Raw genomic sequence first — 13,873 nt, forward strand, 5'->3', positions numbered from 1 at the left:
TGTATGTGTGTGTGTGTGTGTGTGTGTGTGTGTGGTCTGTACATACTGGAGGGTCAGAGTGTGTGTGTGTGTGTGTGTGTGTGTGTGTGTGTGTGTGTGTGTGTGTGTGTGTGTGTGTGTGTGTGTGTGTGTGTGTGTGTGTGTGTGTGTGTGTGTGTGTGTGTGTGTGTGTGTGTGTGGTCTGTACATACTGGAGGGTCAGTGGGTCCTCTAGAGTGAGTGAGTGGGTGTGGGTGTGGTCTGTACATACTGGAGGGTCAGTGGGTCCTCTGTAGAGTGAGTGAGTGAGTGGGTGTGGGTGTGAGTGTGGTCTGTACGTACCGGAGGGGGTGTGTGTGTGTGGTCTGTACATACTGGAGGGTCAGTGGGTCCTCTAGAGTGAGTGAGTGGGTGTGGGTGTGGTCTGTACGTACCGGAGGGTGTGTGTGTGTGTGTGGTCTGTACATACTGGAGGGTCAGTGGGTCCTCTGTAGAGTGAGTGAGTGAGTGGGTGTGGGTGTGAGTGTGGTCTGTACGTACCGGAGGGGGTGTGTGTGTGTGGTCTGTACATACTGGAGGGTCAGTGGGTCCTCTGTAGAGTGAGTGGGTGTGGGTGTGGGTGTGGTCTGTACGTACCGGAGGGTCAGTGGCCAGGTGGGTCCTCTGCAGAGTGAGTGAGGAGTGAGTGAGTGAGTGGTGAGTGAGTGAGTGAGGAGTGAGTGAGTGAGGAGTGAGTGAGTGAGTGAGTGAGTGAGTGAGAGTCTGTGTCTGCGCATACTGGAGGGTCAGTGGCCAGGATGGGTCCTCTGTAGATTGTACCTTGGGTTTTTTTTTTTTGTCATTTTGTTATATTTAGCATTGTTTTAATATTAAAAAATACTGATTTTTAATATTGAAAATAAAAGCATTTAATATCTCTTAAAAGGTGACTTATCTACTTTATCCCTGGAGGGGTGGTGGTGTCTACTTGAGTATACACTGGAGCAACTCCCAATTTTCCAGACCCTTTAGGGGACTAGTCAGGGTCACTCCCATTGTGATGTCTGGGGTGTGCTGCTGGGGACTGTGGCCCTGGGGGATGGCTGGAGCAGGGGCTGCCACCTGCACACAGCCTCTGCTGGCAGGTGGTAGACAGACAGAGGCCCTTGCTCTTCCTCACCCATAGTGTGGGGTTATAGCTGGGCACTGCACGCAGGCGGTGGTGGCCCTAGGCTAGGGCCTTGCGGAAGGTGCTCCAGGCGTGGAAACAGCGGGTGAAGGCCCAATGCTCATTGCCCTTGCGGACCAGGCGCAGACGGCGGGGGCGCTCCTGCCCTTTGGACCTCAGGTGCTGGATGTACACCTGGTGGGCAAGGCCAGCTGTGAGCCCTGGGCTGACTTCCAGACCACCAGGCCTGGCCTCGGCCCTCCCCTCCACCTGGCTCACCTGGCAGGCCTTCAGACTCAGTTTGATCTCCACCTGGCTTGTCTGGGTCCCCACCCACATATAGACCTGTGAGGACAGCAGGGAGGTGGTTCACAGGGAACTCAAGAATACACCCTGTTTCCTGTCTCAAAATTCTCATCTATACAAGTGCTCAAATGGGCAAGTTCACTGAGGTCTCACCTCTTGGCCATTGTCTAGCAACATGATGTCGTCATCTGCCAGGTCATCTTGGCAAAAGTCAGAGCATTTCTCAGTCACCGCAAAGTATCCCTTCTCATTGGAGCACCTGGAACCGGGTCAGGGAGAGGCTGAGGGTCAGAAGGAGCAGTGTCAGGAGGAAGGAGGAAGCTGCAGGAGGGTCAGTGCCCCAGCCTCACCGGAAGAGGCGGGTGTGCTTCATGTATTCAGCGTCATCGTCATAAGGCTTCTGTGCCCCAATGCCCACCCAGAAGAAGTTCTCGGGCTCCTCACCTTCATTAATTACCTGTGGGAAAAGGGCTGGTCTAGCACCAGGCCTGTGTGCCTTCACATATGTACCTGTCATCAGCCTGCCCTGTTTACCTGCTTGCTGTAGGAGCTGTCAAACATGGTGTTCATGATGTCCTCCGACAGCTTGGCCTCATCAGGGTCTGAGGCCCGGCCCACCCACGCGTATACAATACCCTGGTTGTCTTCACTCTCAAAGGGTACCTGGGGAGTGTGCACGGAGGGTCGGGTCAGGCCCACCCTACATCCCTCCCCTCTGAGGCCACGCCCACGCCCCCACCTTGAGGATGAAGCAGAACTCAGAGTTGAGGAGGCTGGAGTCAGTGCTGATCTGGATGCACCTGGGGAGGGAGGGGTGGCAGCCAGGAGTCAGGGCAGCTTGCTGACATGGCCACCACCACATGCTCCCTCCCTGAGCCACGCACCGGGTGCAGAGGGCACTGCCGTTGGTGCGAATCTGGTAAAGGCTTGGCTGCAGGGCACCCTGGGCCACCTTCCTCTTGCCCTGATGGATGATGAACTTTCTCTTGAAATGGGACAGGAACTTGGGGTTCTCCTGCTGCTGTGTCATGCGCACCACCTGGGGGTGTGGAAGTGTCAGGTGCAGCTCTCTGGGCGCCCCCTACCCCATCGCAGACCAAGCTTCCCCTGGATCCGAGACCCACTGGCCCTGACACCCCTCTGGAAGCTGCATGGGCAGGGCCCCAGCTCTGGGTGGTCTGGGGGGCACACCTCCAGCTTGCCGGGGAAGAGGCTCTCGAACTTCTTCTGCAGGCTGAAGGTGAAGGTGAGCCAGCCCATGTTGGAGGCTTCGCGGCCCTGCCAGAAGTACACGGTGCACTGGAAATCCTCCTCCGGCTGCTTCTCCTCCACCTGCCCCGCATCCTCCTCGCCTTCCTTGCCGTCGGACAGGGTCTTCTCCTCCTCATACTCCACAGGAACCCAGTACCTGCAGGGTCAGAGGGGCCGTGAGCAGGGGCTCGGGCCCCCACCACCAGGGGAGGCCCCGGTGAGGGAGGCGTACTGGGGCGGCACCTGCAGAGGAACACGTAGCAGTCCTGCGTGTAGAAGTGGCCGAACTCCTCCTCGGGCAGCCGCGCAAACTTCTTGCCCTCGAGCACAAAGCCCTCCATGCCGTCCAGGTCCTCGTTCCACTCCTCCATCAGCTGCTCCGCCTGCAGGCCCGACGCTCGTCACCAGGCAGGCCCAGGCCCACCGCGCCCGGACCCCGCCCCTCCGCGTACAGGCCCCGCCCCCGCCGCGCCCGAGCCCCGCCCCCACCTCGGCCGGCGCCATGGGCGGCTGCCGCGGCAGGAAGAGCGCAGTGAGGTCGGCCTTCATCTGGTCTTTCTTCTCGGTATCGCGCTTCACCTTCCCTGCGAGTCCCGGGCCCTGCAGCACAGCTTCTGCGTTGCGCGTATAGTCCACTGTCAACACGTCGTCCCAGTTCTTGAACTTGGCCTTGAACACCTGCCGGAGGTTAAGAACAGGGGTTGGAGGGAGACTTCGGAGTTGGGGTCCCGGGGCAGGCCGGGGCCTAGAAGAGGGAGGGGGCGGGCGGCTGTTTGGGGCTTGGGCAGAGCTCTGTAGGGCTGTAACCCAGCCACTGAGGGGTCCCGGCTTGAACTGCTCACCGGGGGTGTGGCCTCCACAGGCTGGGTGCACTGTGTACCTGCGCCTCGGTGCCCTCGAGGCTGCGGCTGACCACGGCGTGGCGTGGCCGGTGCAGCATCCCACACAGCTCCTGGCCCAGCTTGAGGGCGGCGGCACGCACCAGGCGCGGGGACTTCCGGCCGAGCCAAATAAACACGTCGGACCAACAGTCCAGGATGTACACGCAGCGTGTGTCCAGCAGGCTCTGCAACTGCGGGGCCAGAGGTTGGAGGTCAATGCGATGCCGCGCCATCGGGGAGGTATCCCGCCTGTGCGTCCTCCCTTTGAGTCTCACCAGCCGCATTCTAGGCATTAGTTCCACCTTGGGCCGTGTCTTATGTTCCACAGACAGCTTGTAGTTGATCTGCGGCAGCTCCAAGTAGCCCAGGCCCAGGCCCACCTGGCAGGGGAAAGAGGTGGGTGTGGAAAGGGTGGGGCCTGGGAACATGAGCCTCGCCCACAGTAGGCCCAGCCCCAACCCCACCTATTTGGAGGGACCCTTCCCTGCCGTGTGCTCTCAGGTCCGCTGCCTGTCTGCTCCTGCCCCTCCTCCTCTCTGGACCTTAGTTTCCTCCCTCTATCCCAGGGTCGTTTAAGGGCATCTTGTCCCTCGAAGGCTTTTAGAAGGTGCTTTCCCTGCCTATCCCGTCCAAGTCCTTACCGCCCATTTCTAATTCTCTAACTTGTCCTTTTTCTCCTCACAAAAGCTCCATGGCTTCCTGTCACCTACAGCATTAATGCCCAGCGCTCAGGCACTTCCCAGCCTTCTCCTCCAGCCCCACCTTCCTGGAAACACACACTCTTAACACCTCCTCACAGCCAAACTCCATGTCAGTCTCCAGACCTCTGCTCAGGCCAGTTCCTATCCAGAACGTGGCACCCTCTCCCCACCAAAGTCCAGACAGACACCACAGCCTGTGTCCCAATGGGACTGCTGGTAGAGTCAGGCCAGCCCTGCACTCCAGTACCATAGCTCACCTTGTACAGCTTGGGCTGCGGGGGCCAGAAATCATCAGGCACATGCTTCTTGATCTCGGAGGGCTCCCCGCCCAGCACCTCCCAGAACTCTGGGGGCTCCTGGCCTTGCACCAGCAGCGTAATCTCTGCTTTCCCTTTCCGCTCATTCTTATTAATTTTCTCCGCAAAGAGCCTGAGGGCAGGGTGCAAGCCCTTAGTGAGGCCCATACCCCTTCCCAGGTGACAGTTGTTCTTTGCACAAAGCACTCCCCCACATCGGAGTGGAGTGTAGGCCTCGTACCTGGCCTTGGTTGTGCAGCTCAGTGTGGCCTGGGTCCCCCGCCACACGCAGATATCCAGCCCTCGGTCCAGCAGGAAAACAAACCTGGACAGAAAGGGCAGGAGGGGCTGTGAGGGGCACGGTCAGTGACTGTCTGTCTCCATGCCCTGGCCCCACCCCAAATCCCTTATTATGGTCCTGCCAAGCTCTGTGGGACAGGGGTTAAAAGCATGGCTGGAAAGCCTCTTTTGGCATCCAACTTGCTGGTGCAGAGGAGATGCAGGATGAAGCGCCCCACCCTGAGTCATGGGCTTACCTTGGGTCCAGGGAGGCCCCCTTGAGGGGCACGGGCTCCAACTTGATGTTCTTTTTCCCATACACGCGGTACATCCTGGGGGCCAGAGCATGGGTGGCACGGTGGGGCACCAACAGGACGGCTCTCCCTTAGCACCCACCTTCCCCCAGATCCTTCTCAGCTGAGTCTGGGTCAGCACTACCCACCCACAGCCCCTCACCTGGTGACATAGTGCGTGTCCTCCACAGTGTAGAAGCCACTGGCTGTGCCACCCTCAATGTAGGAGATGTTGTTGTCAAACACCTGTGGCAAGGTGAGGTCCTTCATCACTGAGTGGCCTCCCTCCCCCCACCAAACACACCTGTCAGCGGGGCACAGCACAGTGTGCAGGCGCAGCAGGCGCTACAGTTCCACGATGAAGTGAAATAAATGAGTAAGTAAATAATACCTTTGTCTATAAGCATAAACATACTGGAGTGTTAAGATGTACAGAAGAAGGTGTTCAGCCCTGCGCAGGTTTAGACAGACACAGCATGTTTAGATAGCCATGGATCAGGGTACAGGAGCAAGCAGGTTTATGGAAAAGGACAGACTTGGGTGAATCGGAGTAAAATCCTGTGTGTGTGTGGGGGTGTCTACATGTAACCAGCTCGTGAACCCTGCTTACCGGTCCTGCTCTTGGCCCTGCCTCCTTGGTGCCCAGCTGGTGGCCCACCCCCTAGCTACTATTGACCCTAGCTCCCCATCCCTCTCCTGACCTCCCCCTCTCTGGCCCTGCTGTCTACTGTGTGTCGACCCCTGCCACCTTTGGCCTCGCGCTGCCCAGTGCCCCGCACGCCTCCGGCCGACCCGCCCCTCCTGCCGGCACCTGCAGGAACTCCCCGCTCTCCTCGCCCATCTCCTCCCGCACGGTGCGGCACTCAGCACCCAGGTAGTTGCGCAGGTTCACTGCGTGGATGGCTGAGCAAGCTTTCTTGTCCAGGGTGGCCTCCCCGCCGATCCAGTAGTAGATCTCCCAGTTCAGAGAGCCGCTCTCGTCCAGAAAGGTCTGGGGGCCAGGGCATCGCCGAGTCAATCCTCACCAAGGCGTCCTGGCTTCCCCACTCACCACAGAGAGGCCACTCTTACTGGCAAGGAGGTTCCCGGGCCCCAGGATGGGTTGCACTGCCACCTCTGCCTAGGCCATCTCCATCTGGCCTCCTTTGCAAAGCCATCCCCTCCCACCTTGCCTCAATGAACAAAACTGTGGAGCTAGGGATTCTGAGTCATCTAAGATGCAGGCACTGGGGGTTATGGGGCCCCCAACAGCATGCTCCCCTCACCTTGAGTACAATGTAGCAGTCGGCCTCATAGAATTTGCCGTGGAAGGCCTCCTCCACCAGCACAGGCAGGAAGTTCTCGATCTGCCAGATGGTCAGGCCAGGCAACTGGCCCACATCCTCCGTGAAGAACTCAGAGTAGTCCAGGTGCGGCTTCTCCAGACCCTGGTCCCAGCGCCGCACCTTGCCCCTGGGGGCTCGGGCATCTATGCTCTCCTGGGGTCAAAATCAATGCATGGCTCGACTCTGACAGCCACTTAGGCTGGCCTCTATGCTTGCTACCCACCTCAGGGCCTTTGCATGGACTGTTCTCCTCACCCAGGGCCTCCTCTCCCTCTTGGCCTGGGTCACAAAGTCTGTCTTGAGCATAGCCCAGGGCCTTTTGTCCCATCCCAGCCCCTGGCTTAGCTTACCTCCTGCTTTTTGTTCTTCTCCTGGGCCACATCTGACATGCCCTTCAGAACCTGCTTGGCCTGGTCATCCTGGGCCGAGTCCTTGCGCCTCCGAAGCCGCATCTTGCGAGCCAGAGGGTCCTTGGGCCCACTTCCTGCTTAGGGGAAGGTCAAATAGCTGAGCCCTGTCTGGGCCCCCTCCCTGGGTGCAACCCCCACCCAAGGATCCAGAGACTCACATGTATCCACCCAATTTACAGATGGTAAGTTAGGACCCCCACCCGCTTCGCAGGCCAGACCTTCCTTCCCATTTACCAGCAGCTGCTGCCGCCACAGTAGCAGGGGAGGCGCCCGCCAGCCGTAGCTGGTTCTGCAGTGAGAAGTCGATGTTGTACCATTCGGTGGTGCGGTCAGCGGGCTTGGGAGGCATGACCAGACTCGGGTTCTCCCGCACATCCAGGACCTGTGTCATGGGGTGAGCGGAGGCACTGAGCTGGAGCTCTATCTGCAGCCACACCAAACCCGGTTTCCTGCTCATTGTAACTGCCTGGGCTGAGAGACCCAGGGCTGGGGCCAGGGGCCTGGAATTGCACGCCGGCTCTGCGGCTGCCCCGTGGGCTTCTGTTTTCCCATCTGTGACATGTGACCTTGCAGGGCGGCTGGGGCTTACATGATGCTGCTGAGCGTGATATGGTCACATGGCTCCTTCTCCCCACCCTGGCACTGGCCACCCCTCCTGTAGGCGTCTGGGCCTCCCTCTGGTGACACCCCTTTGCTTGGTGTCTCTGCACCTGCGCCCACCCCCAGGCCCCACCTCCTGACTGCCGGTGTGCCTGGGCCTGCCCTGACCTCAATCTCCGTCAGGAAGTGGATGGCCTCCGGGAGGGTCACCAGGCAGTTCTTATTCAAAATGAGTTTCCTCAGCTTTGTGCACCTATGAGGACGGAGCCAGGATCTCAGGGAGGAGACAGACAGAAGGCAGGGGAACTTCCAGTCTTGGGGTTGGTGGGGCACGTAGGGGAAGAGGAAGTGAGCAGTTAAGAAACCAGGAAAGGCAGGAAGGCTAGGGCGGGTGAAACTGGAGTCCCGCACAGCTGACTGAGTTTTCCAGAACCACATTTTTCCAAGTGGCTTCCGCAGAACTAAAGGCCCCTGGATATGAATAAGAGGACACTAAAACCCATTCTGTCCTCAGATTAGCTTGGAAGCTGCCGGAGGCAGGGGTCCCCTGTTCCCTGCCTGAAGGACTTCTCAAGAGCTGGGAGGCCACACTACTGGGTCCTGGGACCTCCAGAAGGGGAGAGAAACAGCACATGCCCCAAACTCACACAGCAGGGGAGCCCCTCCAGTCCTTATCAGTGTCCTCCCAAAGGGTGCTCTGAGGAACCCAAACCGGGAGTTGCTGGCACAGGACTGGTGGTCTTTATCCACAAAGCCAAATTAACCCATCCTTTCTGTATGATGCATGAAGACCACAGGGTGGGTGCTGGCTACAATTCCAGGGTTCTCTGAAACTCGCCCAGTCTTGCCCCAGCACCTGCACAGGCTTTCGGGGATCAATTCCAGGTTATTGTTGGCAGCCATGAACTCCTCCAAGCTGGCCAGCTTGCCGATGCCTGAGGGCAGCCCATCGAAGTCCAGCTTGTTGGAGTTCAGGTACAGCTTCTTCAGCCTGGTCAGCTTGCAAATGGCCGACTATAGGGACAGGTTGGGAAGGGAGTCAGGGGTGGCAGCCATGGCGGCCCAGCAGCCTTCCCCTCTCCCAACCCAGGCCCATACGTACGGGCAGTGAGGTCAGCTGGTTTCGGGAAAGGTTCAGGGTCTCCACATGTACCCACTGGTCAATGCACAGGGACAGCTCTGTGATCTGGTTACTGCTGAGGTTGAGACGGCGCAGGCTGGGCAGGGTGTACAGGCACTCGGGCACCCGTGTCAGGTCATTGCAGGACAGATCCACATCTGGGGCACGGGGGATGTGTCAGCCAGCTGCTGGGGGCAGCCAGCCCAGTGTGAGCCCCAGCTATGCCACCTCCAGGCTCTGTGGCCTTAAGCGAGTGACTTAACCTCTTTGAGTTTCAATTTCTCCACTTGAAGAAGCTTTTCATACCAGGTGGGTCTAAGCATAAAGTCAGTGCTCAAAACTTGGTGTTACTACTAGTCATCACAGTAATGACAGAAATAATTAAAACATAACCACATCCTTTTCCCTCTGGGATGTGGTCAGAGAAGCAGGGCCAAGTCCTTCCTCCATGAGGAAGCAGGGGATCTGAGGGAGCCGGAGCATGAGGGGGTTGCCCAGGGACTACCAACCTGCTAGGCTGCCCAGGCCCTCCAGGCTGGTCGGGAGGTTGCCCTGGGTACGCTGCGTGTTCCTCAGGTGCAGGGTCTGCAGGGCCGTGAGCGCTGGGAGCTGCCTGCAGGGAGATGCGGGTAGTCAGGCAAGGAGCATACCCAGGGGTCTGAGGGGACAACACTGAGGGCAGCCGTGGAGTGGGTCATCGGGACTCAGGACTGAGGCAGACATGACAGGGTAAGATGGGGTCGAAGGGCACACACCACACAGGGCGGGTGTGGGGCACAGGCCCAAACAGGAAGGGGGGCCTACTGCAGAGGGGAGGGGTCAGATTCCCCTGGATGGTTCTGGATGGGCATCCCTGGGGGGCACCCACCGGAGCTGGGCATGCAGCAGTGGGTTCCCATTGAGCACGAGCATCTGCAGGTGCACCAGGCGGCGCATTTGTGGGGGCAAGCTCTCCAGGCGGTTCTCACTGAGGTCCAGGTGCAGCAGGTCGGTGAGGTTGATGAAGAGCTGGTTGGGGATGGTGTCAATGCTGTGGGCAGATGGGAGTGAGGCAGGCAGGGGCTCCCGAGTCAGTGTCACACACACACCTCCTGTCCCCGCTGTGTCATAGCCTGGGCCCTCCCCCACCCCAGTCCAGAGCACCTGTTGTGGCTGAGATTCAGCACCAGCATGTTCTTGGCGCTCTCCAGCTCCCGCGGGCACTCTGTCAGCTGGTTGTAGCTCAAGTCCTGGTGGGAGGGGCGGGGCCAGGTCAGGGGTGTCAGGGCTGGTCCGGCCCCACCAGGCCTCTGCTGAACTTGGGGATCAGGTGGGGCACTGGAGAAGGAGTGGGTGACAGGGCTTCCAGACCAAAGGGAGACAGCCAGGACCCTGGGAGGAAGGGCCCCTAGGTTAGGGGTCTGCCTCCATGAGTGACCTTGGGCAAGGCACTGCCTACTCTAAGCCTCGGTTTCTCCTTCTGTCTAATGGAGTAACAATGGCCCCAGGGACCGCTGTAATAGATGGAGACCGACTGGTGGGGCCAGTAGAGGGGCCAGGTGGGTGGGTGACCACTGACCAGGACCGAGAGGTCATCCAGCTTGAAGATGTCATCAGGGACCCCAGAATTCTTCAGGTTGTTGGCTCGAGCCACAATGGCCTAGGGATAAACCATGAGCGTCTGTGATTCTTGGCTTCCACTCGCAGGAAGAGGCAGAGACATTAAGGAGAGACACCTCCTCAAGAAGCCCACCAGAGGCCAGACCCGAGAGCTTGCCCACCCTGGACTTTGTGTGCAGTTCTTCCCAGGCAAGCTCTTCCTAGCCTCCTGATGAGCTCTTAGTGACTCTTCAAAACCCAGCTCAAATGTGCCCTTAGAGCCCAGCACAAGGTTCTCAGGAACCTTTTCTGATCAAACAATCCCTCTTCTTACCAATTTCAGAGGGCAAGATAGGGTATAGCTGTGAGTCAGGGTTTCTAGAACAGGAGAGGGTTGGACTACAGAAAAATCAGAATGTAGACCTGGCAAGTCTTTTTTACCCTTTTACAATTGAAGCGTCATGCTATAGACATGCAGCTAGTTCAGGGGGGAAGGAGAGGCCAGGGAGTGGTGGTGGGATTGTAAGCAATGCCACCGCCAACTCTCTTCAGCCCTGGCATCTGTGTGGTGCCACACTGCTGCTTCACAGCCGTTACCCACTGAGCCCTCCCCAGAAAGTGAAAGTGACTTGTCCAAGGTCACACAGCCAGGAAGTGGCAGAGCTCAGATCAGAACTCAGGCAGGACAAGTCCAGAAGTTGCACCCTTAGTATCTCAGGGCTCCAGTCTTGGATAGGAACAACCTTTGTCGATGCCTAAAGGGGCCTAATTTTGGGGAATCAGAGGCCCCACAGAGAGCAGAAGGGTGAGAGGACCACCCTGACCACTTCCCCTCCTGGCTAAACACCACCAGAGTCCAGCTCCACTACTGCCTGGCTGTGTGACCTCAAGCAAGTGACCTGCCTCTGTGGCCAAGCGTCCTCATCCATCAACTTGGCAGAGGTCAAGATTATATGAAAAAACCCACATAGATTATATGAAAAAACCCACATGGAGAGTTGGAACGGTGCTCAGCCCCTACCAGCCATCATCACTGTACTGGCTGCTGCTGTCCGAGCTGGGTGGGCGCTTGGATGTTTTGCCCTTTCTCCCTGGGGATTACTCAGTGCAGGCATTAACTGTGTCCTCCCCCCTCTGGGGTGGGCCCCTCAGTCTGACACGGGGATGGGCCTGGCCCTGCCCTCACTCCCAGGTTGGACTCCGGCGCCCCCAAGCTTGCACCTCTGGCTGCACTCACCCTCAGCGACGGCAGGCTGGACAGCTCTCCATGAAGCGTGGTCAGGTGGTTGTGGCTCACAGACAAGTGCTCCTGGGCAGGGATGGGGGAGCAGAGGCTGGGCAGGTGGGTCCAGTGTCTACAGACTCCCCATCTGCCACCACAACCTTGCACCACCCGGGGGGCCCTTGGCCACACAGGCCTAGTCCACCCTGCAATCTACCCTCCTCACAGACCCAGCCTCCTCTTGCATACCTCCCGGGGCAGGGTGCTCACTCCACCTCTGCCAGCTCTGCTCATGGCTGTCAATGTCTTCCTCTCATCATGTGCCTTCTCTGTGCAGTCTGCCCACTTGGCCCAGCCCTATGCATAGGGACCCTCCCTGCCTGCCCAAAGCCCCTTACCAGTTTCTGCAGTGCAGCCAGCTCCTCTGGCAGGTAGCAGAGGCCCGTGCGGTTCAGCTTCAGCCATCGCAGACTGGTCATGGCCTTGATATTCTCAGGGAAGTAGCCACCCTGGGGACCAGGGGTATGTCATGGTAAGGCTGGTCTAGGAAAGGAGTACCCCAATCTACCACCCTCTGCAGCCCCCACTACCCATAGGAGCCTTTGGGGAGCAAGAAAGCCACCTCTCCCTAGCTGTGTGACCCTGTACAAATCCCTCCGCTATGCTGTGCCTCAATTTCCCCACTTATAAAACAGGGCTAATAAGAGCTCCCTCATGACAAAGGTATTGTGAAGATGGACTATTACCAGGATGGCTGTTAGCCTAAGACCTGCCCCTCTTGCTGGACTACTAGCCCAGGAAGGCCAGGACACAACTGGCTTGTTCCAGGCAGCATTCCCAGGGCTCAGCTGTGCAGTCAGCTCAGCTCAAATGCCTTTGCTTGGCATTCCAGGCCCTGCCTGGTCTGCCCTGCGATGGGGGCTATCCCCAAGCCTCTGCCAAGGCCCCACCCATGCCCCCACCCTGCCCTCAGCATACAGACCATTAGTGGCAAGGCCCAGTCCCGTTGTGAGGAACCAGGTCCCCACCCTGCACAGGCACATTTGAATTCATTCGCTCACTCCCCACACTGGCACGCCCACCTCAGTACCCCCAGCTCTCATGGCAGGGAGCTGGCAGCAGCATGTGACTGAAGTGTCCCCTTACCCTACGGCCACATTCCTGGCCTGTAACTCAGATTCTCCCAGACCAGACAGAACACTGGGACCCCAGGTGCAGACCAGGCAGCCCCTCCCTGTACCTGGCCAGCTCTCACCTCTCTGGTCACCGGCACTGCCCACCTCATCCTGACCCTCTAACTGCCTCGCCCACCAACTGGCTGGTAGGCTAGGCTCTGGTTGCTTGTGGCCCGATCTGTCAGTCCAGCAACTGCTAAGACACCCCCCTGGGCCTCACACTGCTGCAGGCCACACTCTCCACTCTGACTAATTTTAAAGATCCTTCACCAGATGAGAAAACAGAGGCTCGCAGTGCGCTAGCCTTGCCCATGCCCACACAAGACGGGGGTGGCAGTGTCGCCGACAGGGCAGTGATGAGTTGGCTGCAGACCCGCCCCCTACAGCCCAGGCAGCTCGCCCCTGAGTCAGGGCCCGGCTTGGGCGTGTGACCTCAGAGGGCGGGGAAGGAGGGCTGGCGAGGCTGGAGCAAAAGTTTGAAGACCTCCAGGCCCTTCTCTGGCCCGGGTAGGGCCCAGAGCCCGGTACGGGGACAGGAGATGGCTCCCTTCTCCTGGCGGGACCCCGAGCCCAAGCGTCCTCCCCGGCTGTGCCCGGTGTCGGTCTTCCGGTGCGGAGGCCCGAGTACCGGGGTAGCCCCAGCCGCCCCGCCCGCGGTCCCGGGCGGCGCAGGGCCCGGGGGCGGGCGGGACAGGAAGCGGAGACCTGCGCGGGCGGAGCGGAAGCGACGGCCTAGAGGGAGGCCAGACCCGCCGCCTCACCTTGAAATCGTTGCCGCTGAGGTCCACGCCGCGCACGAACGGCAGCACCCCGGTGGCCTCCATGGCGCAGCTCTCGCTGCGGGGCCGGGCGGACGAGGAGGGCGGCCTGGAGAGCCGCGGGCTGGCCGGCGCCGGCCCCGCCCCTTTAACCCGCCCCCGCCCGGCGGGCGGGAAGGGGAAGGGCGGGCCGCGCCTTTGGGGACTCTGCGCACCGGCACTCGGCAGGAAGCACCCGCCGCTGGGGCTTTAGGACTTTCTGGGCCTCAGTTTCCCTATCTGTTCAGTGAGCGTAAGGCCCTCGAGGAGTCCAGGCGCCCCCTGTGATCGCGCAGGAGGCTACATAACTTCCAGGCCAAGTTCCAGTGACCTAGGGCGGGGTGTGTCGCGGACCCTGCCGGTCCAGGCACTGTTCCCTGCACTGCTGCAGCAGGTGAAGTTAGCCATGACCTAGGGAGAGACTAAGCATCGAGGCCGCACGGGCGCAGGTGCCCGGGGAGTCTGCCCGCTGGGCCCTGCATGGCGGCCAGTGGTGGCAGGGCACCTAGGTTC

General features: G+C 59.5%; 1 protein-coding gene across 4 annotated transcripts; it reads right to left on the minus strand.

Moving 5' to 3' along the window:
* Positions 1–69: 69 nt before the first annotated feature.
* On the minus strand, positions 70–13,483 carry FLII (FLII actin remodeling protein). 4 transcript variants are annotated; one of them, XM_036893974.2, is made up of 30 exons: positions 13,325–13,483; positions 11,787–11,897; positions 11,404–11,475; positions 10,147–10,227; positions 9,732–9,817; positions 9,457–9,618; positions 9,098–9,201; positions 8,571–8,746; positions 8,325–8,482; positions 7,637–7,721; positions 7,103–7,250; positions 6,809–6,942; positions 6,399–6,611; positions 5,945–6,124; positions 5,297–5,379; positions 5,098–5,172; positions 4,803–4,886; positions 4,523–4,694; positions 3,840–3,944; positions 3,564–3,755; positions 3,173–3,361; positions 2,927–3,066; positions 2,624–2,840; positions 2,317–2,471; positions 2,172–2,232; positions 1,967–2,095; positions 1,783–1,889; positions 1,586–1,691; positions 1,406–1,471; positions 70–1,321 (listed from the first exon to the last, which is right to left on the minus strand). In XM_036893974.2, the coding sequence occupies exons 1-30, from the start codon at positions 13,385–13,387 to the stop codon at positions 1,187–1,189; spliced, it is 3,789 nt and encodes a 1,262-aa protein (XP_036749869.2). In that variant the 5' UTR covers positions 13,388–13,483; the 3' UTR covers positions 70–1,186. The 4 variants fall into 4 exon arrangements, with proteins under 4 accessions (XP_036749869.2, XP_036749868.2, XP_036749870.2 ...); XM_036893973.2 differs by having other exon boundaries at positions 6,809–6,945; XM_036893975.2 differs by lacking the exon at positions 13,325–13,483 and adding an exon at positions 12,868–12,891 and having other exon boundaries at positions 6,809–6,945.
* Between the last annotated feature and the right edge of the window lie 390 nt (positions 13,484–13,873).

Source organism: Manis pentadactyla, chromosome 4 (genome assembly GCF_030020395.1).
Source record: "Manis pentadactyla isolate mManPen7 chromosome 4, mManPen7.hap1, whole genome shotgun sequence".
Classification (NCBI taxonomy): Eukaryota; Metazoa; Chordata; class Mammalia; order Pholidota; family Manidae; genus Manis; species Manis pentadactyla.